Here is a 27,311-nt window from a genome sequence, read left to right as displayed (position 1 = left end):
AAGCACACACCCGTAAATATAAAGTCCCACAGTTGACAGTGCATGTCAGAGCAAAAACCAAGCCATGAGGACGAAGGAATTGTCCGTAGAGCACCAAGACAGGATTGTGTCGAGGCACAGATCTGGGGAAGGGTACCAAAACATTTCTGCAGCATTGAAGGTCCCCAAGAACACAGTGGCCTCCATCCTTCTTAAATGGAAGAAGTTTGGAACCACCAAGACTCTTCCTAGAACTGGCCGCCTGGCCAAACTGAGCAATCAGGGGAGAAGGGTCTTGGTCAGGCAGGTGACCAAGAACCCAATGGTCACGCTGACAGAGTTCCTCTGTGGGGATGGGAGAACCTTCCAGCAATCAGGCCTTTATGGTAGAGTATCCAGACGGAGACCACTCCTCAGTAAAAAGGCACATGACAGCCCGCATGAGAAACAAGATTCCCTGAATGCCAAGCGTCACGTCTGGAGGAAACCTGGCACCATCCCTACGGTGAAGCATGGTGGTGGCAGCATCATGCTGTGGGGATGTTTTTCAGCGGCAGGGACTGGGAGACTAGTCAGGATTGAGGGAAAGATGAACGAAGCAAAGTACAGAGAGATCCTTGATGAAAACCCGCTCCAGAGCGCTCAGGACCTCAGACTGGGTCGAAGGTTCACCTTCCAACAGGACAACGACCCTAAGCAAATAGCCAAGACAACACAGGAGTGCCTTCGGGACAAGTCTCTGTCCATGAGTGGCCTAGAGCCCGATCAAACATCTCTGGAGAGACCTGAAAATAGCTGTGCAGCGACGCTCCCCATCCAACCTGACAGAGCTTGAGAGGAACTGCAGAGAAGAATTGGAGAAACTCACCAAATACAGGTGTGCCAAGCTTGTACCGTCATACCTAAGAAGATTCGAGACTGTAATCGCTGCCGAAGGTGGTTCAACAAAGTACTGAGTAAAGGGTCTGAATACTTATGTAAATGTGATATCAGTTTAATTTTTTATATATTTGCTAAAAAAATCTGTTTTTGCTTTGTCATTATGGGGTATTGTGTGTAGATTGATAAAAAAAATGTTTAATCCATTTTAGAATAAGGCTGTAATGTGGAAAAAGTCAAGGGGGCAGACATGTCAATAGGTACCAGCCATGGTGAGTGGAGACATCATGTCAATAGGTACCAGCCATGGTGAGTGGAGACATCATGTCAATAGGTACCAGCCATGGTGAGTGGAGACATCATGTCAATAGGTACCAGCCATGGTGAGTGGAGACATCATGTCAATAGGTACCAGCCATGGTGAGTGGAGACATCATGTCAATAGGTACCAGCCATGGTGAGTGGAGACATCATGTCAGGTTTGAATGTATTATTGTCATAATGGATATTGTGTCATATCATGCCATACATAATCACATCATCCTGTCAATTCATATCTGACATTAAGATACAACCTCATTAAAGTTTCTGTAGAGTATCTTACAGACTGAATAGCTAGTGGTTAGTTTAGTGATACAACCTCAGTTTCTGTAGAGTATCACTAAACTAACCACTAGCTATTCTGTCATGGTGAGTGATGTCTAATGGCACATTTAGAGTACAATAACATGGATGCATGTGGGGGACTTTTATTTTGAAAAAAAACGTCCTCAAATGGGAGCAGCAGGTAAAACCACCAGCAGGCCTCGACTATTTATCAATTCATCATTCCCTGATTCCTCACATTCTTTCTCTTAGTCTGCTCCTCAAAATGCAATAGAGAATAAAGTCAGAGAGGGGGGACCTTGGAACTTCTCTTCTATTACAGTTGAGAGGAGAGTGGATTGAGGAATCACAGAAACAGTCTTTTCCTATCTCCCGTCAAACTAGACGGTAGTCTCTTTCATATGTTTCTGTTGGTGTGTCTTTAGTGCTTTGGGTACAATGAACCCTTTCCCACACAGGCTACAGACATACGGCTTCTCCCCTGTATGAAACCTCCTCATGTGCACCTTCAGACTCCCAGAGGTGGTGAACCCCTTATCACAGACAGTACAAGGGTACGGTCTCTCTTTAGTGTGCTTGATCTGATGCACTCTCAAGTTCCCCGACTGGGCGAAACTTTTCCCGCATATGGCGCAGACGAAGGGTTTCTCTCCGGTGTGCGTTCTCTGGTGACTCTTTAGATCCCCGTCCCGTAGGAACATTCTCCCGCAGTACGAGCAGCAGTACTTCTTTTCCAGGCTCTTGTAGTGCATTCTCGCGTGCACCTCCAGCCTTTTCATGTCCGGGAAACTCTTCCCGCACTCGCACATGTGGTGGCGGACCTCTTCCATGTGTATCCTCTTGTGTTTCTTCAGGCTTTCGCTTCTGGCAAAACGTTGGCCACACACAGAACACTGGTGCGGTTTTTCCTTGGTGTGGGTCAGTATGTGGGTCGCCAAGGACGTTTTCTGAGTGAAGCCCCTCCCGCAGTAGGAGCAGTGGAGGAGGTTCTCCCCTGTGTGGATCGACCTATGGGTCTTCAGGGTGTAGAAGTGGGTGAACGTCTGGCCGCATTGGTCACAGAGGTACGGTTTCTTGTTGTTGTGTGTCTGCTTGTGCTCCCTGTACTCCAACAGGTTGCCAAAGCTCTCTGGGCACTTGGAGCAGTGGTACGGTTTCTCTCCTGTATGGGTGCGCTGGTGAGTCTTTAGGTCCTGCAGCAGAGTGAAGGTCTTCCCACATGGTTGGCAGATGTGCTTGGTCTTCTCTCCTGTGTGGATCGTCACATGAATGTTCAAGTCATCAAGCTTCAAGAAACTCTCCTCGCAGACAGAGCACTGGTGGGGTTTCTCTGTGCAGGCACCCTCTCCTGTTTTAATGACAACATTACAAGCGTTAAAAACAGACGGAGAGGAGAAATTAATTGGTGCACACCGTAGCAGAAACAACGCGTTTCTTATTGGAAAAGATCTGGTAGTCCATCCCTGTTTCTGCCTGTTTGCTTCAGTGTGGTTTCCTAGTGAACACAACTCAGGTGTGTGGGTCTCTCTTACCTTTGTGAATCACCTGGTGTCTCTTCAGGTCCTGGTATCGCAGGAAACACTTCCCACAGACGGAGCACTGGTGGGGTTTCTTTCCACTGTGCGTCATTGTGTGTGTCTTCAGGCTGCTGGCTGCAGTGAACCTCTTACCGCACTGGGAGCAGAAATACGGCTTCAGCTCCTGGTCAGGGTCCCCTGGGCTGTCAGGGTCAGAGCTGGTGCCCTCTCCTGTTTCAATGACAACATTAGAAGGGTTTAACGCAGGAGGAGAATGATGAGGAAAGCACAACTCCAACCTGGTGTTCCTCTCACCTTTATGGGTCACAAGGTGTCTTTTAAGGTCGTAGGGTCGAAGGAAGGCTTTGCTACAGGTGGAGCACTGGTGGGGTTTCTCTCCGCTGTGGATCTTCATGTGTGCCTTAAGTCTGAAGGCTGCGGTGAACCTCTTACCACACACAGAGCAGGGGAACGGTCTCTCCGGATCTGGTTCCCCTGGGCTGTCTGCGTCAGAGTTGTTGCCCCCTTCAATGACAACATTACAGGGGTTAAAATGCTGCACTGTCAATAAATGACAGTTTATTACAGACTAATACACATAAAAATACCCAGCTAATTTACGGAAAGAGGCACTTGAAGAAACATATGTTGATGTTTCTTCAAGTCACCTGTCTTCCAGCAGAGATCTCAGGGATCTCCTGTTCATTACTGCACACTGTTGCAAAATGTTTTGCAAACGGAAAACAAGTGTATTATTATTGGATAGCCCCTCCCACTTCGGCCTATTTGTTTCTGTTTGGTTCCTAATGAATATGACCCAGGTGTGTGAGCAGAGACTTCGGGGTGTATTCACTAGGAACAAAATGGAAGCAAAAAGAACAAAATGGAGAGGGACCTACCTGAATTTGTCCAATAGAATTTTTGCACAAAAAATGTTTTTCCTTTCGGAGTTAAAGGTTACCATTGCAAAACGTTTGCTACAGTGTGCGATTCAGTGTGTTGGTGTCTCTCTCACCTTTGTGGATCTCCTGGTGTCTCTTGAGGTCCTGGAACAGCAGGAAACACTTCCCACAGACTGAGCACTGATGGTGTATCTCTCCACTGTGCTTCTTCATGTGAGACTTCAGTAAAGGTGCTGTGGTGAACCTCTTGCCACACTCTGAGCAGAGGTACAGTCTTTCAAGGTTCGGGTACAGCTTCTGCCCTTGTTCGGGATCCCCTGGGCTGTCTGTGTCAGAGTTGGCGCTCTCTCCTGCTTCAATGACGACATCACAGGGTTTAAAACACATCAAGACAGAAGCGAGAACAGCAAGTACACATACAGTAGACTTACACCCTATGGTCACTGTCCTCTGAGCCTCTATAGTCACACCCTATAGTAACTGTCCTCTGAGTCTCTATAAATCACACCCTATGGTCACTGTCCTCTGAGCCTCTATAGTCACTGTCCTCTGAGCCTCTATAGTCACACCCTATGGTCACTGTCCTCTGAGCCTCTATAGTCACACCCTATGGTAACTGTCCTCTGAGCCTCTATAGTCACACCCTATGGTCACTGTCCTCTGAGCCTCTATAGTCACACCCTATGGTCACTGTCCTCTGAGCCTCTATAATCACACCTTATGGTCACTGTCCTCTGAGCCTCTATAGTCACACCCTATGGTCACTGTCCTCTGAGCCTCTATAGAAACTGTCCTCTGAGCCTCTATAGACACACCCTATGGTCACTGTCCTCTGAGCCTCTATAGTCACTGTCCTCTGAGCCTCTATAGTCACACCCTATGGTCACTGTCCTCTGAGCCTCTATAGTCACTGTCCTCTGAGCCTCTATAGTCACACCCTATGGTCACTGTCCTCTGAGCCTCTATAGTCACACCCTATGGTAACTGTCCTCTGAGCCTCTATAGTCACACCCTATGGTCACTGTCCTCTGAGCCTCTATAGTCACACCTTATGGTCACTGTCCTCTGAGCCTCTATAGTCACACCCTATGGTCACTGTCCTCTGAGCCTCTATAGAAACTGTCCTCTGAGCCTCTATAGACACACCCTATGGTCACTGTCCTCTGAGCCTCTATAGTCACTGTCCTCTGAGACTCTATAGTCACACCCTATGGTCACTGTCCTCTGAGTCTCTATAGTCACTGTCCTCTGAGCCTCTATAGTCACACCCTATGGTCACTGTCCTCTGAGCCTCTATAGTCACACCCTATGGCAACTGTCCTCTGAGCCTCTATAGTCACACCCTATGGTCACTGTCCTCTGAGCCTCTATAGTCACACCCTATGGTCACTGTCCTCTGAGCCTCTATAGTCACACCCTATGGTCACTGTCCTCTGAGCCTCTATAGTCACACCCTATGGTCACTGTCCTCTGAGCCGTCATAATCACAACCGGCCGTACAGTACTGTTTCCAGTGAATTCAACGATGCACTGTTCTTAACACAATGCTGGGCTTGCAAAGGTCATGTTCTACCAACGAGCCACACAGGACAGTCTTCCAGCAGAGAGATGTTTCTCTCACCTTTGTGCACCACCTGGTGTCTCTTCAGAACACATAGCCACAGGAAACGCTTCCCGCAGACAGAACACTGGTGGGGTTTGTCTTCGCTGTGGATCTTCACGTGGATCCTCAGGCTGGTGGGCGAGGTGAACGTCTTGCCACACTCAGAACAGTGGTACGGTCTGTCTGAGGTGACTGCTTTAATGACAACATTACAGAGGTTAAACCGCTGCAGGACACAGAGGAGAGAACAGCCCACCACCACATACAGTATTATGCATCTATGGCCAATTCCATTTTAACTGAATGGAGACTGTCTTTCATGTAAAATGTATGCTCTACAAAAACCATTGATTTTTAACAAACCATAAAACTTTACGCACAAGGACTACGTTTACACTGAACATATTACAAAAAAACACATTTATTTACTGGAAGAACTGTGAGGATGCAAAGTTTGGTAACAGAATTGCAGTTATTTATGTGACCAGGTTTTCTTAAAAACTCTGCATAAAAGAATGGCGTGTCAGTTATGACGGGACACCTTGAGTTTGAAAGAAGTGAGTGAAGTGGATTTACACCCGGTAACTGATACCTACACAAAAGGTGTAAATATGCAACATCCTCCTCTACATATGTGGGTATTATTTTACACACTGGCTATTATTTAATCAACTCCGCAGCAAAACTACATTTGGTTCATCCGAAGCGGATCAAATCTGCACAAATGTTTTACAAGTTTGGATATCAAAGCACAGTACAGTTCAGTAGAGTATAGTACATTTCTGTACAGTATAGAAGATTTCAGTAGAGTTCAATACAGTAGAGAAAAGTTCAGTACAGTATATTTCTGTACAGTATAGTAGATTTCAGTAGAGAAGAGTTCAGTAGAGTACAGTAGATTTCAGTAGAGAAGAGTTCAGTAGAGTAGATTTCAGTACAGTAGAATAGATTTCAGTACAGTAGAGTAGAGTTCAGTAGAGTACAGTAGATTTCAGTAGAGAAGAGTTCAGTAGAGTAGATTTCAGTACAGTAGAATAGATTTCAGTACAGTAGAGTAGAGTTCAGTAGAGTAGAGTTCAGTAGAGTAGAGAAGAGTTCAGTACAGTAACGTTCGGCACAGTAGAGTATAGTTCAGTAAAATATAGTATACTCAAGTCTAGTGTGCACTATACAGGACCGTATGGTACTATACTGAACTATAATCCACAGTACAGGACCGTATGGTACTATACTGAACTATACTCCACAGTACAGGACCGTATGGTACTATGCTGAACTATAATCCACAGTACAGGACCGTATGGTACTATACTCCACAGTACAGAACCGTATGGTACTATACTGAACTATACTCCACAGTACAGGACCGTATGGTACTATACTGAACTGTACTCCACAGTACAGGACCGTATGGTACTATACTGAACTATAATCCACAGTACAGGACCGTATGGTACTATACTGAACTATAATCCACAGTACAGGACCGTATGGTACTATACTGAACTATAATCCACAGTACAGGACCGCATGGTACTATACTGAACTGTACTCCACAGTACAGGACCGTATGGTACTATACTGAACTATAATCCACAGTACAGGACCGTATGGTACTATACTGAACTATAATCCACAGTACAGGACCGTATGGTACTATACTGAACTATACTCCACAGTACAGGACCGTATGGCACTATACTGAACTATACTCCACAGTACAGGACCGTATGGCACTATACTGAACTGTAATCCACAGTACAGGACCGTATGGTACTATACTGAACTGTAATCCACAGTACAGGACCGTATGGTACTATACTGAACTATAATCCACAGTACAGGACCGTATGGTACTATACTGAACTATAATCCACAGTACAGGACCGTATGGTACTATACTCCACAGTACAGGACCGTATGGTACTGTACTGAACTATACTCCACAGTACAGGACCGTATGGTACTATACTGAACTATAATCCACAGTACAGGACCGTATGGTACTATACTGAACTATACTCCACAGTACAGGATCGTATGGTACTGTACTGAACTATACTCCACAGTACAGGACCGTATGGTACTATACTGAACTATAATCCACAGTACAGGACCGTATGGTACTATACTGAACTATAATCCACAGTACAGGACCGTATGGTACTATACTGAACTGTACTCCACAGTACAGGACCGTATGGTACTATACTGAACTATAATCCAAAGTACAGGACCATTTGGTACTATACTCCACAGTACAGGACCGTATGGTACTATACTGAACTATACTCCACAGTACAGGACCGTATGGTACTATACTGAACTATAATCCACAGTACAGGACCGTATGGTACTATACTGAACTATAATCCACAGTACAGGACCGTATGGTACTATACTGAACTGTACTCCACAGTACAGGACCGTATGGTACTATACTGAACTATAATCCACAGTACAGGACCGTATGGTACTATACTGAACTATAATCCAAAGTACAGGACCATTTGGTACTATACTCCACAGTACAGGACCGTATGGTACTATACTAAACTATACTCCACAGTACAGGACCGTATGGTACTATACTGAACTATAATCCACAGTACAGGACCGTATGGTACTATACTCCACAGTACAGGACCGTATGGTACTATACTGAACTATAATCCACAGTACAGGACCGTATGTTGCTATACTGAACTATAATCCACAGTACAGGGCCGTATGGTACTATACTGAACTATACTCCACAGTACAGGACCGTATGGTACTATACTGAACTATAATCCACAGTACAGGACCGTATGGTACTATACTGAACTACACTCCACAGTACAGGAACGTATGGTACTATACTGAACAATAATCCACAGTACAGGACCGTATGGTACTATACTGAACTATACTCCACAGTACAGGACCGTATGGTACTATACTGAACTATAATCCACAGTACAGGACCGTATGGTGCTATACTGAACTATAATCCACAGTACAGGACCGTATGGTACTATACTGAACTATACTCCACAGTACAGGACTGTATGGTACTATACTCCACAGTACAGGACCGTATGGTACTATACTGAACTATACTCCACAGTACAGGACCGTATGGTACTATACTGAACTATACTCCACAGTACAGGACCGTATGGTACTATACTGAACTATAATCCACAGTACAGGACCGTATGGTACTATACTGAACTATAATCCACAGTACAGGACCGTATGGTACTATACTGAACTGTACTCCACAGTACAGGACCGTATGGTACTATACTGAACTATAATCCACAGTACAGGACCGTATGGTACTATACTGAACTATAATCCAAAGTACAGGACCATTTGGTACTATACTCCACAGTACAGGACCGTATGGTACTATACTGAACTATACTCCACAGTACAGGACCGTATGGTACTATACTGAACTATAATCCACAGTACAGGACCGTATGGTACTATACTCCACAGTACAGGACCGTATGGTACTATACTGAACTATAATCCACAGTACAGGACCGTATGTTGCTATACTGAACTATAATCCACAGTACAGGACCGTATGGTACTATACTGAACTATACTCCACAGTACAGGACCGTATGGTACTATACTGAACTATAATCCACAGTACAGGACCGTATGGTACTATACTGAACAATAATCCACAGTACAGGACCGTATGGTACTATACTGAACTATACTCCACAGTACAGGACCGTATGGTACTATACTGAACTATAATCCACAGTACAGGACCGTATGGTGCTATACTGAACTATAATCCACAGTACAGGACCGTATGGTACTATACTGAACTATACTCCACAGTACAGGACCGTATGGTACTATACTCCACAGTACAGGACCGTATGGTACTATACTGAACTATACTCCACAGTACAGGACCGTATGGTACTATACTGAACTATACTCCACAGTACAGGACCGTATGGTACTATACTGAACTATAATCCACAGTACAGGACCGTATGGTACTATACTCCACAGTACAGGACCGTATGGTACTATACTGAACTATAATCCACAGTACAGGACCGTATGGTACTATACTGAACTATACTCCACAGTACAGGACCGTATGGTACTATACTTAACTATAATCCACAGTACAGCACCGTATGGCACTATACTGAACTATAATCCACAGTACAGGACCGTATGGTACTATACTGAACTATACTCTACAGTACAGGACCGTATGGTACTATACTGAACTATACTCCACAGTACAGGACCGTATGGTACTATACTGAACTATAATCCACAGTACAGGACCGTATGGTACTATACTCCACAGTACAAGACCGTATGGTACTATACTGAACTAAACTCCACAGTACAGGACCGTATAGTACTATACTGAACTATAATCCACAGTACAGGACCGTATGGTACTATACTGAACTATACTCCACAGTACAGGACCGTATGGTACTATACTGAACTATAATCCACAGTACAGGACCGTATGGTACTATACTGAACTATAATCCACAGTACAGGACCGTATGGTACTATACTGAACTATACTCCACAGTACAGGACCGTATGGTACTATACTGAACTATAATCCACAGTACAGGACCGTATGGTACTATACTGAACTATAATCCAAAGTACAGGACCATTTGGTACTATACTCCACAGTACAGGACCGTATGGTACTATACTGAACTATACTCCACAGTACAGGACCGTATGGTACTATACTGACCTATAATCCACAGTACAGGACCGTATGGTACTATACTCCACAGTACAGGACCGTATGGTACTATACTGAACTATACTCCACAGTACAGGACCGTATGGTACTATACTGAACTATAATCCACAGTACAGGACCGTATGGTACTATACTCCACAGTACAGGACCGTATGGTACAATACTGAACTATACTCCACAGTACAGGACCGTATGGTACTATACTGAACTATAATCCACAGTACAGGACCGTATGGTACTATACTGAACTATACTCCACAGTACAGGACCGTATGGTACTATACTGAACTATAATCCACAGTACAGGACCGTATGGTACTATACTCCACAGTACAGGACCGTATGGTACTATACTGAACTATACTCCACAGTACAGGACCGTATGGTACTATACTGAACTATACTCCACAGTACAGGACCGTATGGTACTATACTGAACTATAATCCACAGTACAGGACCGTATGGTACTATACTGAACTATAATCCACAGTACAGGACCGTATGGTACTATACTCCACAGTACAGGACCGTATGGTACTATACTGAACTATACTCCACAGTACAGGACCGTATGGTACTATACTGAACTATACTCCACAGTACAGGACCGTATGGTACTATACTGAACTATAATCCACAGTACAGGACCGTATGGTACTATACTGAACTATAATCCACAGTACAGGACCGTATGGTACTATACTGAACTATACTCCACAGTACAGGACCGTATGGTACTATACTGAACTATACTCCACAGTACAGGACCGTATGGTACTATACTGAACTATACTCCACAGTACAGGACCGTATGGTACTATACTGAACTATAATCCACAGTACAGGACCGTATGGTACTATACTCCACAGTACAGGACCGTATGGTACTATACTGAACTATACTCCACAGTACAGGACCGTATGGTACTATACTGAACTATACTCCACAGTACAGGACCGTATGGTACTATACTGAACTATAATCCACAGTACAGGACCGTATGGTACTATACTCCACAGTACAGGACCGTATGGTACTATACTGAACTATACTCCACAGTACAGGACCGTATGGTACTATACTGAACTATACTCCACAGTACAGGACCGTATGGTACTATACTGAACTATACTCCACAGTACAGGACCGTATGGTACTATACTGAACTATACTCCACAGTACAGGACCGTATGGTACTATACTGAACTATACTCCACAGTACAGGACCGTATGGTACTATACTGAACTTTACTCCACAGTACAGGGCCGTATGGTACTATACTCAACTATACTCCACAGTACAGGACCGTATGGTACTATACTGAACTATACTCCACAGTACAGGACCGTATGGTGCTATACTGAACTATAATCCACAGTACAGGACCGTATGGTACTATACTGAACTATAATCCACAGTACAGGACCGTATGGTACTATACTGAACTATACTCCACAGTACAGGACCGTATGGTACTATACTGAACTATAATCCACAGTACAGGGCCGTATGGTACTATACTGAACTATAATCCACAGTACAGGGCCGTATGGTACTATACTGAACTATACTCCACAGTACAGGACCGTATGGTTCTCTGTGTTCAGCTCATAGTGTCTCCTGCTACTTCCTCCCTTCTACTGAGACACTATGAGCTGAACATAACAGTATGTCAGTGGAAGGGAGGACAGTAACAGGAGACACTATGAGCTGAACATAACAGTATGTCAGTGGAAGGGAGGACAGTAACAGGAGACACTATGAACTGAACATAACAGTATGTCAGTGGAAGGGAGGACAGTAACAGGAGACACTATGAGCTGAACATAACAGTATGTCAGTGGAAGAGAGGACAGTAACAGGAGACACTATGAGCTGAACATAACAGTATGTCAGTAGAAGAGAGGACAGTAACAGGAGACACTATGAGCTGAACATAACAGCCAGTGGAAGAGAGGACAGTAACAGGAGACACTATGAGCTGAACATAACAGTATGTCAGTGGAAGAGAGGACAGTAACAGGAGACACTGAGCTGAACATAACAGTATGCCAGTGGAAGAGAGGACAGTAACAGGAGACACTATGAGCTGAACATAACAGTATGTCAGTGGAAGAGAGGACAGTAACAGGAGACACTATGAGCTGAACATAACAGTATGTCAGTGGAAGAGAGGACAGTAACAGGAGACACTATAAGCTGAACATAACAGCCAGTGGAAGAGAGGACAGTAACAGGAGACACTATGAGCTGAACATAACAGTATGTCAGTGGAAGGGAGGACAGTAAGAGGAGACACTATGAGCTGAACATAACAGTATGTCAGTGGAAGAGAGGACAGTAACAGGAGACACTATGAGCTGAACATAACAGTATGTCAGTGGAAGAGAGGACAGTAACAGGAGACACTATGTGCTGAACATAACAGTATGTCAGTGGAAGGGAGGACAGTAACAGGAGACACTATGAGCTGAACATAACAGTATGTCAGTGGAAGAGAGGACAGTAACAGGAGACACTATGAGCTGAACATAACAGTATGTCAGTGGAAGAGAGGACAGTAGCAGGAGACACTATGAGCTGAACATAACAGTATGTCAGTGGAAGAGAGGACAGTAACAGGAGACACTATGAGCTGAACATAACAGCCAGTGGAAGAGAGGACAGTAACAGGAGACACTATGAGCTGAACATAACAGTATGTCAGTGGAAGAGAGGACAGTAACAGGAGACACTATGAGCTGAACATAACAGTATGTCAGTGGAAGAGAGGACAGTAACAGGAGACTATGAGCTGAACATAACAGTATGTCAGTAGAAGAGAGGACAGTAACAGGAGACACTATGAGCTGAACATAACAGTATGTCAGTGGAAGAGAGGACAGTAACAGGAGACACTATGAGCTGAACATAACAGTATGTCAGTGGAAGAGAGGACAGTAGCTGGTATGATGTACAGCAGGGGTATGATGTACAGAGCACCAAAACGACCTCTTCCTTGTATCTTTTGGTCGTCATTTCCGGTCACAACTTGTAGACTTGTTTACGTGCTGCTGTGCGGTTTGTTGCTAAACTGAGTTTGCTACCTGCTAACTTTACGGTTTTATTTATTCATTTATTTCCCCTCGCTCGATTTTTTCATTCAACTTTTTGACCCGGACGCTTTATCTGGACGTGGTTCTGAGGACCTCCACCAGCCGAAGCTAAGTTGTAACATTAACATGATGCCTTCTAATTACAGTCGTTGTACTTATAATATACAGGAGAACGATCGTCTTACGGCGAGGATAGCTCTGCTGCAAGCCCAGCTTCAGACGCAATCGTTAGTCAAGGGTCATTTCAGTGTAGGAAAGGATGAAACAGCGTCTGTGCCAACAGTAAGTACAGATAGTAACGTTAGTATAAACCCCCTCACACAGCCCCCGCAGCCGGACAACTTTCTCATGGCTTCTGGAAGGAAATGCTGTAGGAATGCTCAACCGGTGTCGCTCATTCAGCCGACAGAAACTTTCAACCGGTTCTCCCCATTAAGCAGCGAGTCAGAGGCCGAGCCTTCTCTGGTCTCTACTCCTCCCGTTACGGGGTCTGAGACGCCGAAGCCTCCCACCGTTAGCTCTGACAAATTGAAAACCCTAGTCATTGGTGACCCCATTACCTGCAGTATTAAACTTAAAATGAATCATCCAGCGATCATACACTGTTTACCAGGGGGCAGGGCTACCGATGTTAAGGCTAATCTGAAGATGGTGCTGGCTAAAGCTAAAACTGGCGAGTGTAGAGAGTATAGAGATATTGTTATCCACGTCGGCACCAACGATGTTAGGATGAAACAGTCAGAGGTCACCAAGCGCAACATAGCTTCAGCGTGTAAATCAGCTAGAAAGATGTGTCGGCATTGAGTAATTGTCTCTGGCCCCCTTCCAGTTAGGGGGAGTGATGAGCTCTACAGCAGAGTCTCACAACTCAATCGCTGGTTGAAAACTGTCTTCTGCCCCTCCCAAAAGATAGAATTTGTAGATAATTGGCCCTCTTTCTGGGACTCACCCACAAACAGGACCAAGCCTGGCCTGCTGAGGAGTGACGGACTCCATCCTAGCTGGAGGGGTGCTCTCATCTTATCTACGAACATAGACAGGGCTCTAACTCCCTTAGCTCCACAATGAAATAGGGTGCAGGCCAGGCAGCAGGCTGTTAGTCAGCCTGCCAGCTTAGTCTGCCATTAGCACAGTCAGTGTAGTCAGCTCAGCTTTCCCCTTTGAGACCGTGTCTGTACCTCGATCTAGGTTGGGAAAAACTAAACATGGCGGTGTTCGCCTTAGCAATCTCACTGGAATAAAGACCTCAATTCCTGCCGTTATTGAAAGAGATAGTGATATCTCACATCTCAAAATAGGACTACATAATGTTAGATCCCTCACTTCCAAGGCAGTTATAGTCAATTAACTAATCACTGATCATAATCTTGATGTGATTGGCCTGACTGAAGCATGGCTTAAGTCTGATTAATTTACTGTGTTAAACTTCTTATGGATGGTGGCAGTATTGAGTAGCTTGGATGACTGACGTGCCCAGAGTAAACTGCCTGCTACTCACTCCCAGAAACTAAGATATGCATATATTAGTAGATTTGGATAGAAAACACTCTGAAGTTTCTAAAACTGTTTGAATGATGTCTGTGAGTATAACAGAACTCATATGGCAGGCAAAAAGCTGAGAAAAAATCCAAACAGGAAGTGGTTTGTAGTTTTTCCAACTGATTCCCTATCCAAACTACAGTGTCTGTGGGGTCATTTTGCACTTCCTAAGGCTTCTACTAGATGTCAACAGTCTTTAGAACCTTGTTTGAGGCTTCTACTGTAAAGTGGGGATGAATAAGAGCTCCTGGAGTCAGGACACTGCCACCAGGGCATGAGGCTCAGGCATGAGTGCTCACGTGAGAGGTAGCTCAGTTCCATTGCATTTCTGAAGACAAAGGATTTCTCTGGTTGAAACTTTATTGCAGATTTACGATAAAAACATCCTAAAGATTGATTCTATACATCGTTTGACATGTTTCTACGAACTGAAATGGAAATGTTTGAGTTTTTGTCTGACCTGCGCGTCGTGAATTTGGATTTGTGAACTGAAGGCACGAACAAAAAGGAGGTATTTGGACATAAAGGATGGACTTTATCGAACAAAACAAACATTTATTGTGGACCTGGGATTCCTGGGAGTGCATTTTGATGAAGATCATCAAAGGTAAGTGAATATTTATAATGCTATTTCTGACTATTGTTGACTCCAACACAGCGGATATATTGTATGGCATGTTTTTGTGTCTGAGCGCCGTACTCAGATTATTGCTTTTTCGGTAAAGCTTTTTTGAAATCTGACACAGCAGTTACATTAAGGAGAAGTTTATCTAAAGTTCCATGTATAACACTTGTATTTTCATGAACATTTATGATGAGTATTTCTGTAAATTGATGTGTCACCGGATGTTTTGGAAGCAAAACATTACTGAACATAACGCGCCAATGTAGACTGAGATTTTTGGATATAAATATGAACTTTATCGAACAAAACATACATGTATTGTGTAACATGAAGTCATGAGTGTCATCTGATGAAGATCATCAAAGGTTAATGATTAATTTTCTCTCTATTTCTGCTTTTTGTGACTCCTCTCTGGCTGGAAAATGGCTGTGTTTTTTGTGTGTAGGCGCTGACCTAACATAATCATATGGTTTGCTTTCGCCGTAAAGCCTTTTTGAAATCAGACACTGGCTGGATTAACAAGAAGTAAAGCTTTAAAATGGTGTATAATACTTGTATGTTTGAGGAATTTTAATTATGAGATTTTTGTTGTTTTGAATTTGCCGCCCTGTACTTTCACTGGCTGTCGTCATACCGATCCCGCTAACGGGATTCAAGCCATAAGAAGTTGAGGCCTCTCCTCCTGGTTACACTAGTGACCATATCCCCCGTGCATCCCGCAAAGGCGGAGGTGTTGTTAACATTTACGATAGCAAATTTCAATTTACAAAAAAAAAGACTGCGTTTTCGTCTTTTGAGCTTCTAGTCATGAAATCTATGCAGGTTACTCAATCACTTTTTATAGCTACTGTTTACAGGCCTCCTGGGCCGTATACAGCGTTCCTCACTGAGTTCCCTGAATTCCTATTGGACCTTGTAGTCATGGCAGATAATATTCTAATTTTTGGTGACTTTAATATTCACGTGGAAAAGTCCACAGACCCACTCCAAAAGGCTTTCGGAGCCATCATCGACTCAGTGGGTTTTGTCCAACATGTCTCCGGACCTACTCAATGCCACAGTCATATTCTGGACCTAGTTTTGTCCCATGGAATAAATGTTGTGGATCTTAATGTTTTTCCTCATAATCCTGGACTATCGGACCACCATTTTATTATGTTTGCAATCGCAACAAATAATCTGCTCAGACCCCAACCAAGGATCATCAAAAGCCGTGCTATAAATTCTCAGACAACCCAAAGATTCCTAGATGCCCTTCAAGACTCCCTCCACCTACCCAAGGACGTCAGAGTACAAAAATCAGTTAACCACCTAACTGAGGAACTCAATTTAACCCTGCTTAATACCCTAGATGCAATCGCACCCCTAAAAACATTTGTCATAAGAAACTAGCTCCCTGGAATACATAAAATACCCAAGCCCTGAAGCAAGCTTCCAGAAAATTGGAACAGAAATGGAGCTACACCAAACTGGAAGTCTTCCGACTAGCTTGGAAAGACAGTACCGTGAGGTATCGAAGAGCCCTCACTGCTGCTCGATCCTCCTATTTTTCCAACTTAATTGAGGAAAATAAGAACAATCTAAAATTGATTTTTGATACTGTTGCAAAGCTAACTAAAAAGCAGCATTCCCCAAGAGAGGATGGCTTTCACTTCAGCAGTGATAAATTTATGAACTTCTTTGAGGAAAAGATCAGTATCATTAGAAAGCATATTACGGACTCCTCTTTAAATCTGCGCATTTCTCCAAAGCTCAGTTGTCCTGAGTCTGCACAACACTGCCAGGACCGAGGATCAAGGGAGACACTCAAGTTGTTTAATACTATATCTCTTGACACATTGATGAAAATAATCATGGCCTCTAAACCTTCAAGCTGCATACTGGACCCTATTCCAATTAAACTACTGAAAGATCTGCTTCCTGTGCTTGGCCCTCCTATGTTGAACATAATAAACGGCTCTCTATCCACCGGATGTGTACCAAACTCACTAAAAGTGGCAGTAATAAAGCCTCTCTTGAAAAAGCCAAACTTTGACCCAGAAAATATAAAAAACTAATCGGCCTATCGCCCATTCCTCTCAAAAAAAATTGAAAAAGCTGTTGCGCAGCATCTCACTGCCTTCCTGAAGACAAACAATGTATACGAAACGCTTCAGTCTGGTTTTAGACCCCATCATAGAACTGAGACTGCACTTGTGAAGGTGGTAAATTACCTTTTAATGGGTCAGACCGAGGCTCTGCATCTGTCCTCGTGCTCCTAGACATTAGCGCTCCTTTTGATACCATCGATCACCACATTCTTTTGGAGAGATTGGAAACCCACATTGGTCTACACAGACAAGTTCTGGCCTGGTTTAGATCTTATCTGTCGGAAAGATATCAGTTTGTCTCTATAGATGGTTTGTCCTCTGACAAATCAATTGTAAATTTCAGTGTTCCTCAAGGCTCCGTTTTAGGACCACTATTGTTTTCATTATATATTTTACCTCTTGGTGATGTCATTCGGAAACATAATGTTTACTTTCACTGCTATGCGGACGACACACAGCTGTACATTTCGATTAAACACGGTGAAGCCCCAAAATTGCCCTCCCTGGAAGCCTGTGTTTTAGACATAAGGAAGTGGATGGCGGCAAATGTTCTACTTTTAAACTCGGACAAAACAGAGATGCTAGTTCTAGGTCCCAAGAAACAAAGAGATCTTCTGTTGAATCTGACAATTAATCTTGATGGTTGTATAGTCGTTTCAAATAAAACTGAAGGACCTCGGCGTTACTCTGGACCCTGATCTCTTTTTTGACGAACATATCAAGACTGTTTCAAGGACAGCTTTTTTCCATCTACATAACATTGCAAAAATCTGAAACTTTCTGTCCAAAAATGATGCAGAAAAATGTATCCATGCGTTTGTCACTTCTAGATTAGACTACTGCAATGCTCTACTTTCCGGCTACCCGGATAAAGCACTAAATAAACTTCAGTTTGTGCTAAACACGGCTGCTAGAATCTTGACTAGAACCAAAAAATGTGATCATATTGCTCCAGTGCTAGCCTCTCTCCACTGGCTTCTTGTGAAGGCAAGGGCTGATTTCAAGATTTTACTGCTAACCTACAAAGCATTACATGGGCTTGCTCCTATCCATCTTTCCGATTGTGTCCTGCCGTACATACCTACACGTACGCTATGGTCACAAGACGCAGGCCTCCTTACTGTCCCTAGAATTTCTAAGCGAACAGCTGGAGGCAGGGCTTTCTCCTATAGAGCTCCATTTTTATGGAATGGTCTGCCTATCCATGTGAGAGACGCAGACTCGGTCTCAACCTTTAAGTCTTTATTGAAGACTCATCTCTTCAGTAGGTCCTATGATTAAGTGTAGTCTGGCCCAGGAGTGTGAAGGTGAACGGAAAGGCATTGCAGCAAAGAACCACCCTTGCTGTCTCTGCCTGGCCGGTTCCCCTCTCTCCACTGGGATTCTCTGCCTCAAACCCTATTACGAGGGCTGAGTCACTGGCTTACTGGTGCTCTTCCATGCTGTCCCTAGGAGGGGTGCGTCACTTAAGTGGGTTGAGTCACTGACGTGATCTTCCTGTCCGGGTTGGCGCCGTGCGGAAGAACTTTGTGGGCTATACTCGGCCTCGTCTCAGGATAGTAAGTTGGTGGTTGAAGGTATCCCTCCAGTGGTGTGGGGGCTGTGCTTTGGCAAAGTGGGTGGGGTTACATCCTGCCTGTTTGGCCCTGTCCGGGGGTATCGTCAGACGGGGCCACAGTGTCTCCCGACCCCTCCTGTCTCAGCCTCCAGTATTTATGCTGCAATAGTTTGTGTCGGGGGGCTAAGGTCAGTCTGTATATCTGGAGTATTTCTCCTGTCTAATCCTGTGTCCTGTGTGAATTTAAGTATGCTCTCTAATTCTCTCTCTCTTTCAATCGGAGGACCAGAGCCCTAGGACCATGACTCAGGACTACCTGGTCGAATGACTCCTTGCTGCCCCCAGTCCACCTGGTCGTGCTGCTGCTCCAGTTTCAACTGTTCTGCCTGCGGCTACGGAACCCTGACCTGTTCACCGGATGTGCTACCTTGTCCCAGACCTTCTGTTTTAAACTCTCTAGAGACAGCAAGAGCGGTAGAGATACTCTAAATGACTGGCTATGAAAAGCCAACTGACATTTTACTCTTGAGGTGCTGAACTGTTGCACCATCTACAACCACTGTGATTATTATTATCTGACCCTGCTGGTCATCTATGAACATTTGAACATCTTGGCCATGTTCTGTTATAATCTCCACCCGGCACAGCCAGAAGAGGACTGGCCACCCCTCATAGCCTGGTTCCTCTCTAGGTTTCGGCCTTTCTAGGGAGTTTTTCCAAGCCACCGTGCTTCTGAACCTGCATTGCTTACTGTTTGGGTTTTAGGCTGGGTTTCTGTACAGCACTTTGTGACATCAGCTGATGTAAGAATGGCTTTATAAATAAATGTGATTGATTGGTTTGTGACCCAACTGAGGTTTGTAACTACTATGATGTCCCATTATAGTCTATTCAATAGCAGAAATTCTGTTACCGATAAAAAAAATTGGAGGGGGGGTCAAATAATTTTGAATTCATAAACGAATTTGATATCAGTAAAAACACTATAACTAATTGGTAGGTCTACATTTACTTGTTACTTTTGTGAACTTTCATTATCCTCCTCATGAGGGAGAGACATTAGAAAATATATTCAAGATATGTGGGTTTTTAGTAACTGTATTTCAAGGCACAAGGCAACGTTTCAGTAAAATGTATCCAAAACTAAATATAAGTGTTGATATTAGTTGGCAGGGTTTTTACTTCAATATTATTGTGTTTTGATGTATTTCTGATACCTTCTAGGACTTTTTCTGGTAGATGTTTTTTAAGACCCCTTGTCCATCCAATAAGCCTTTGCTTATTCACATTTTTGGGGATGGAAAATGGTTCAAAATATATGTATGCCTTAATTTCTTAAAAATATAGACTCTATGCTTTCATTTGACACCCAATTTGACATGCTCCAATGAACTTGATGTTGGTGCTCATGGGTCGTTTTACATGGAAATGAACCTACACCATATAGATCAACTTATGTAACTGATAAACAGGTGCACTGGTGTGGATACGTTGATTGACAGTGTTCCAACAGAGAGATGTGTGTGAGGAGCGACGCCAGGTGTGTGAGGAGCGACGCCAGGTGTGTGAGGAGCGACGCCAGGTGTGTGAGGAGCGACGCCAGGTGTGTGAGGAGCGACGCCAGGTGTGTGAGGAGCGACGCCAGGTGTGTGAGTGTCTCTCTTACCTTTGTGGATCATCTGGTGTCTCTTCAGGTCTGTGGATCGCAGGAACCGCTTCCCACAGACGGAGCACTGGTGGGGTTTCTCTCCGCTGTGTCTCTGCATGTGAGTCTTCAGGCTGCTTGGTGCAGTGAACCTCTTACCACACTGGGAGCAGAGGAACGGTCTCTCTCTGTCTGAGCTGGCACCCTCTCCTGTTTCTATAACAACATCATACAGCCCTTAGCCGTGGTATATTGGCCATATATCACAAACCGCTGAGGTGCCTTATTGCTATTATAAACTGGTTACCAATGTAATTAGAGCAGTACAAATAAATGTTATGTCATACCCGTGGTTTACGGTCTGATAAACCAAGGCTGTCAGCCAATCAGCATACTGGGCTCGACCCACCCAGTTTATTATACTGTATATAACACTATGCATTGGTATGTAGGAAGGTAGAAAGGGAAGATGACTCCTCTAAGAGCCCTATTTAATTTAAACTGATCAGGAGTTATTTGGTTAGGGGGCACAGTTTAGTACATACAAGAGTGACAGCTATAAGCAGTCACTCAGCCCTCTGGGCCCTTCTCAAAGGTAGTGCTCTATATAGGGAGCTGGGTTCCATGAAACTGGTCTCTGATGTTCTGATCAGTGATTACCTGGGTTGGTCCTGTCCCCAACCTCCTCTCTGTCTCCAACCTCCTCCTCCTCTCCATCCTCCTCCTCCTCTCTGACCCACTCCTCCTCTTCTTCTCTTTTAACAGTAACAAGTCCTGTAAAACATCAAACCAAAAGATCTAAAACACTTCATAATATAAATGCCTCCCCCATCAGTACTCCACCAGAGGGAGCTCTAACTTGGTTCTCTGTAGAGTCAACAGCTCCTTGGGGGAAACACATTCAGGCACTCTGCTGTAGTTCTGTGGAACTGAACCTGTAAAAGTGTCACTTAAGAAATATCTGAAAAGTAACGTAATGGTGTGATTAGGGATAGGCTATTCTTTCAAGAGGTGACTCTTAAAACAAGCACCTCTGTGCTGTTAATTGTTCTAAGTTGTTGTATATATTTGTAATTGATGATACCGTTGTTTTAAATTGCATTGAGAATAATGTGTAAATCATGCCCACCTGCCATCTCACAGGACCACAATGGAAATAAGCCTTTGGACTTCAGTGTTTTTATCCTGAATAATAGTTCAGGATAAAATGTTATGTCATGTTATGTCGTCTTCAGCTGGAGCAGACTAACTTTTAATTACCTAATACATTAAAATCAATCAATATTCAAATAATAAGGTCTTGGGATAATAAATACATATATTCTATTCCCTGGCTAGTGTACTTTATTACCTGGGTTAGCCAGATCTCCTCCTCCTTTCTGCTCCTCCTCTTCTTCCATATCTACTGGAACAAGATCAACATCACACACATGGTCTGTGTCCGGAATGACACACTATTCCCTATATAGTGCACTACATGCTGTGCAATACTCTGAACTATAGCAGACCTGGGTTCAAATAGTATTTGAAATCATTCAAATGCTTTATCTGTGCTTGACTGAGCTTGCCTGGAGCAATTGAACCAAATGGGATAGTCCCAAAAGTGCCATCCCGCCCCCCTGGCTATCTGGCACTCCAGGCAGGCTCAACCAAACGCTGAAGGATTTGAATGTTTTAAATGATTTGTTATATATTTTTGAACTAGATTAGGATGTAACCTCTCTCTCTAAAACTCATATTAGGATTTAAAATAGCTCTAAAAACTCCTATTAGGATGTAAGCAAGCAACCTAAAACTCCTATTAGGATGTAACCTAGCTCTCTAAAACCTCCTATTAGGATGTAACCTAAAACCTCCTATTAGGATGTAACCTAAAACCTCCTATTAGGATGCAACCTAAAACCTCCTATTAGGATGCAACCTAAAACCTCCTATTAGGATGCAACCTAAAACCTCCTATTAGGATGCAACCTAAAACCTCCTATTAGGATGCAACCTAAAACCTCCTATTAGGATGCAACCTAAAACCTCCTATTAGGATGCAACCTAAAACCTCCTATTAGGATGCAACCTAAAACCTCCTATTAGGATGCAACCTAAAACCTCCTATTAGGATGTAACCTAAAACCTCCTATTAGGATGTAACCTAAAACCTCCTATTAGGATGTAACCTAAAACCTCCTATTAGGATGTAACCTAAAAACTCCTATTAGGATGTAACCTAAAACTCCTATTAGGATGTAACCTAGCTCTGTATAACTCTAGGGAGCATTCTGCCTTCTCACTACAGTTTTCAGCAATTAGCTTCGCCCGCGACTGGCTCGGGTGAACTACAGTCCCGACGTTGTGTTTTAACGTTTAGAAACATCAATAATCATCGCTTGAGATAAGGCTTTCAAAACATATGGCCCTTAGCTTTCATCGGCGAGGAATAATCCTTCAAATACTGTAGCAGTTACAGATCCATACAGCTATGGCGCCTCCATCCTACTAAACTACATTGTAGCAGTTACAGATCCATACAGCTATGGAGCCTCCATCCTACTAAACTACACTGTAGCAGTAACAGATCCATACAGCTATGGAGCCTCCATCCTACTAAACTACACTGTAGCAGTAACAGATCCATACAGCTATAGAGCCTCCATCCTACTAAACTACACTGTAGCAGTAACAGATCCATACAGCTATGGAGCCGCCATCCTACTAAACTACACTGTAGCAGTAACAGATCCATACAGCTATGGAGCCTCCATCCTACTAAACTACACTGTAGCAGTAACAGATCCATACAGCTATGGGGCCTCCATCCTACTAAACTACACTGTAGCAGTAACAGATCCATACAGCTATGGAGCCTCCATCCTACTAAACTACACTGTAGCAGTAACAGATCCATACAGCTATGGAGCCTCCATCCTACTAAACTACACTGTAGCAGTAACAGATCCATACAGCTATGGGGCCTCGATCCTACTAAACTACACTGTAGCAGTAACAGATCCATACAGCTATGGAGCCTCCATCCTACTAAACTACACTGTAGCAGTAACAGATCCATACAGCTATGGAGCCTCCATCCTACTAAACTACACTGTAGCAGTAACAGATCCATACAGCTATGGAGCCTCCATCCTACTAAACTACACTGTAGCAGTAACAGATCCATACAGCTATGGAGCCTCCATCCTACTAAACTATACTGTAGCAGTAACAGATCCATACAGATATGGAGCCTCCATCCTACTAAACTACACTGTAGCAGTAACAGATCCATACAGCCTCCATCCTACTAAACTACACTGTAGCAGTAACAGATCCATACAGCTATGGAGCCTCCATCCTACTAAACTACACTGTAGCAGTAACAGATCCATACAGCCATGGAGCCTCCATCCGACCAAACTACTCTTCCTGAGTTACGCTTACACACAGGTGTTCAGAGCATGCTAGACAGCTAATTGGCACAGGTGGTCGCCTCTTGTATTCCGTCTGTTTTCCATAGCGCTGTAACTTGAAGATAGGGCTAGTGTTCCCATACGGCCATATCAAGGTGTGTATCAATTTAACCTTTTGTTTTTTTTTAAATTATAAAAAAGGTCCTTATCCTTCCAAAACCGTACCACAAGCGACTTGTGTTAATGTTCAGATTGAGCGTATGGGCTCTTAACAAAACTGTAAAGAAGACACCTTCGTCCAATATCTTCTGTAATGGAAGAGAGTTAGGATCAAGGTCTAGATGTAACCCAGTGGCAGGTGTAGGCATCTTAGACTCACCCGAGTCAATGTTACCATCTTCCCTCTCCAGTTCATCTTCCCTTTCCTGTTCTACTCCCCCGTTCTCTTCCTCGGTTCTTCTCTCATCCTCCTCTCCCTCTTCTTTGACAATCACATTGAGCTCCAGTGTTTGACTGCAGTCCTCCAGCTTCACTGACGCCATCTCTTGACCTGGCTGTGAGCTTTTCTGTGCCGGACTCGGTTCAGTCATGGTGTGCTACAGGCGGATGCTTTAAGAAAGGAAAAAGAATACATGTTAAACCTCAACTCTAGATATGTTCAGGAAATTAAATTAATATATAAAAACAACAAAATATATATAAATCACAATGGGATGAACCGACTATCATGCCAGGGAGAGCGCTGCAGCTAAGCAATAAGCTAAAGGCCATTTTACTAATCACCATGTTTGTATATCAGGTGATGTAATGTAGGCTTTCTACGTACAGTGTTTTCACTCCGAAATAATTCATTCACATGGAGTTCCTCCCCTAAACTGTAATGGATTTTTATCGGTAACGTTCCTGGCCAGAACAACAACCGTGACAGCCCAACGGACGGTAACCGTGGCTGTCTACCACCACACTGTTCAACATCTACCACATCGCCGACCGACAATAAACGTTAACTGTAAGTGTCAGCGTCTGGTTATAGTTTAATGTATTATAATTAAAACACGACAGATTACCTGATATCCCTGGTGTTTTATTGTTTGATTAGACTCTGAGCATGGAGAATCGGATGAGCCAGGACTGTAAACTTCCGCCTGCGCGCAGGATGGGAAAGGGCGTCATGTTCACCGGCGTCATGTAAGCGCAGCCGTCGGCCATCACACCGACCGATTCGCAACCCTCCTCCCAGTTTATCAATAAAAGACCAGCGGTTTCAGGTAATCCGACATGCTTTCATGATCATTTAAACGATAGCCAACAGTTGAACATTACAGTAAACGTTTATTGTCAATCGGTAATGTGGTAGATTGCAGCTGTTGAATAGTGTCAGTTTTTCGGGCTGCAGCGGTTGTTGTGGTTTCCGTCTGTCATGTTCGTTTTATTTTTTTACTCAGGGTCGTTATCGATACAAGCCATTACATAGGTGAGGACTCAAAATGAATGTATATCTGAATAAGAGTATGGTACTGTGTAAAAAAAGTGCTGATTAGTTAAATGCCCCTTATTGTTATACTGTAGCGCTTGTTGCACAAGCAAGAGAACTGACTCCTCACACCGTGACAAATATAAGGGGAAGAGGATATCTAGTCAGTATGTGTGTGTGTGTGTGTATATGTATATATATATATATATATATACTACCGTTCAAAAATGTGGAGTCACTTAGAAATGTCCTTGTTTTCCATGAAAACATACATGAAATGAATTGCAAAATGAATAGGAAATATAGTCAAGACGTTGACAAGGTTATAAATAATGATTTTTAATTGAAATAATAATTGTGTCCTTCAAACTTTGCTTTCATCAAAGAATCCTCCATGTGCAGTAATAACAGCCTTGCAAACCTTTGGCATTCTAGTTGTCAATTTGTTGAGGTAATCTGAAGAGATTTCACCCCATGCTTCCTGAAGCACCTCCCACAAATTGGATTGGCTTGATGGGCACTTCTTCTTATGCAGAGGCGGAAATCCCGGGGGGGACACGACCCCCCCATCCTGGGAAAAATATGATTTGTCCTCCCCAATATATCACTGAAACATAACTATGTAATTTAAATAATACGCAATGAAAGCAATTGTGCATAGCGCGTTTTTAAGTTTCAAAAGATTGCGACCCCCCCACCCTTTGCCTCACAATGGTTTGATCCACTGCCAGTTCCTTAGTTGGCAAGGTAACAGAGGGGTCGTGTCTACTGTCTGAAAGGCACTCAATGAACGTAACTGACGTGAGGTTAATCCAGTCAATCACGCACACACACTAGCTGAATATGCAGAGCTAGCGCGCAAATATTAATTATTAAGCTAGCTAGTACCTATTCCATTTATGTGGCGTCGTCAAAGATGGAATCTTTGCTATCGTCAATTTATTCCAGGATCAGCATGCAGATGATGTAAGTTAGTGCTTCAAAGTCCCTGTGATAAGGTTAGCGATAAACTGAAGTCCAAACTGAACAGAACTACACTCTCTTCTACCATTGTCTTAAATATATTTAATGGTCTCGTTGCAAAAGCTAAATTGTCGCAAGGGAACTTTTAATTATTTATTTTATTTCACCTTTATTTAACCCGGGTAGCAAAGATTATAGCAAACACCACTGAAACGGAATTGGTGCTCGCTAGCTTTGCAAATTCAGCTATTGTTGGAAGCCAGCCAATATGAAACAAACTATTAAAATTACAAAAGGTTGCAGCATATGTTGTGTAAATGGTGAACTCATACAGCTGTCAACTCTTGTCATTTTAATCCGTTTCACATTTGCTAGCTACCTTTTAGATCGAAGCCCAAATAGAATGATAGAAGATAAGATGATAGAAGCCCATCTCCTACTGTAAATAACCTACACACTGTGTGTGTGTGTGTGTAGCCAGCCAGGTAGAAAAATGGCAGAAAAATAAAAGACGGACATCAGAGTATTTTTCAGTACACCAAAACGCAAAGTAAGAACCCTAGTAGCCTAATATCTCAAAGACTAGTTGATAAAATGTTCATAAGAAATAAATTAAATTCTAATGGAAATGTTTCACAATGATGTCATTAGGCAGAGCAGGCAACAG

At 43.4% G+C, this 27,311-nt stretch overlaps 2 protein-coding genes across 4 annotated transcripts; both read right to left on the bottom strand.

The window, feature by feature from the left end:
• Window positions 1-1,587: 1,587 nt before the first annotated feature.
• LOC115177638 (zinc finger protein 271-like) lies at window positions 1,588-22,191 on the bottom strand. Of its 3 annotated transcripts, none has more exons than XM_029738571.1 (9): window positions 22,161-22,191; window positions 21,939-21,994; window positions 21,470-21,583; window positions 20,831-21,025; window positions 5,505-5,681; window positions 3,997-4,236; window positions 3,297-3,506; window positions 2,997-3,212; window positions 1,588-2,812 (listed from the first exon to the last, which is right to left on the bottom strand). In XM_029738571.1, exons 2-9 carry the CDS (start codon window positions 21,943-21,945, stop codon window positions 1,845-1,847), a joined length of 2,127 nt encoding a protein of 708 aa, XP_029594431.1. In that variant the 5' UTR covers window positions 21,946-21,994; window positions 22,161-22,191; the 3' UTR covers window positions 1,588-1,844. The 3 variants fall into 3 exon arrangements, with proteins under 3 accessions (XP_029594431.1, XP_029594433.1, XP_029594434.1); XM_029738573.1 differs by having other exon boundaries at window positions 3,997-4,233; XM_029738574.1 differs by having other exon boundaries at window positions 5,505-5,678.
• On the bottom strand, window positions 22,064-25,397 carry LOC115177702 (major centromere autoantigen B-like). The gene is made up of 3 exons (XM_029738654.1): window positions 25,275-25,397; window positions 24,587-24,816; window positions 22,064-22,211 (listed from the first exon to the last, which is right to left on the bottom strand). The coding sequence occupies exons 2-3, from the start codon at window positions 24,795-24,797 to the stop codon at window positions 22,144-22,146; spliced, it is 279 nt and encodes a 92-aa protein (XP_029594514.1). The 5' UTR covers window positions 24,798-24,816; window positions 25,275-25,397; the 3' UTR covers window positions 22,064-22,143.
• Between the last annotated feature and the right edge of the window lie 1,914 nt (window positions 25,398-27,311).

The sequence above is a fragment of the Salmo trutta genome, chromosome 38 (assembly GCF_901001165.1).
Source record: "Salmo trutta chromosome 38, fSalTru1.1, whole genome shotgun sequence".
NCBI classification, from domain to species: Eukaryota; Metazoa; Chordata; class Actinopteri; order Salmoniformes; family Salmonidae; genus Salmo; species Salmo trutta.
This window is presented reverse-complemented; position numbering and strand designations above follow the sequence as displayed.

Bases quoted from the DNA above. Each gene is read 5' to 3' on its own strand.
- LOC115177638 (XM_029738571.1), bottom strand. The intron at 4,237-5,504 runs GTGAGAGAAACA...TCGTCATTGAAG, and splicing joins ACACCAGGTGGTGCACAAAG to CAGGAGAGAGCGCCAACTCT. The intron at 2,813-2,996 runs GTAAGAGAGACC...TCATTAAAACAG, and splicing joins ACACCAGGTGATTCACAAAG to GAGAGGGTGCCTGCACAGAG.
- LOC115177702 (XM_029738654.1), bottom strand. From the start codon at position 24,797: ATGACTGAACCGAGTCCGGCACAGAAAAGCTCACAGCCAGGTCAAGAG. The intron at 22,212-24,586 runs GTGAGTCTAAGA...TTGTTCCAGTAG, and splicing joins AGATGGTAACATTGACTCGG to ATATGGAAGAAGAGGAGGAG.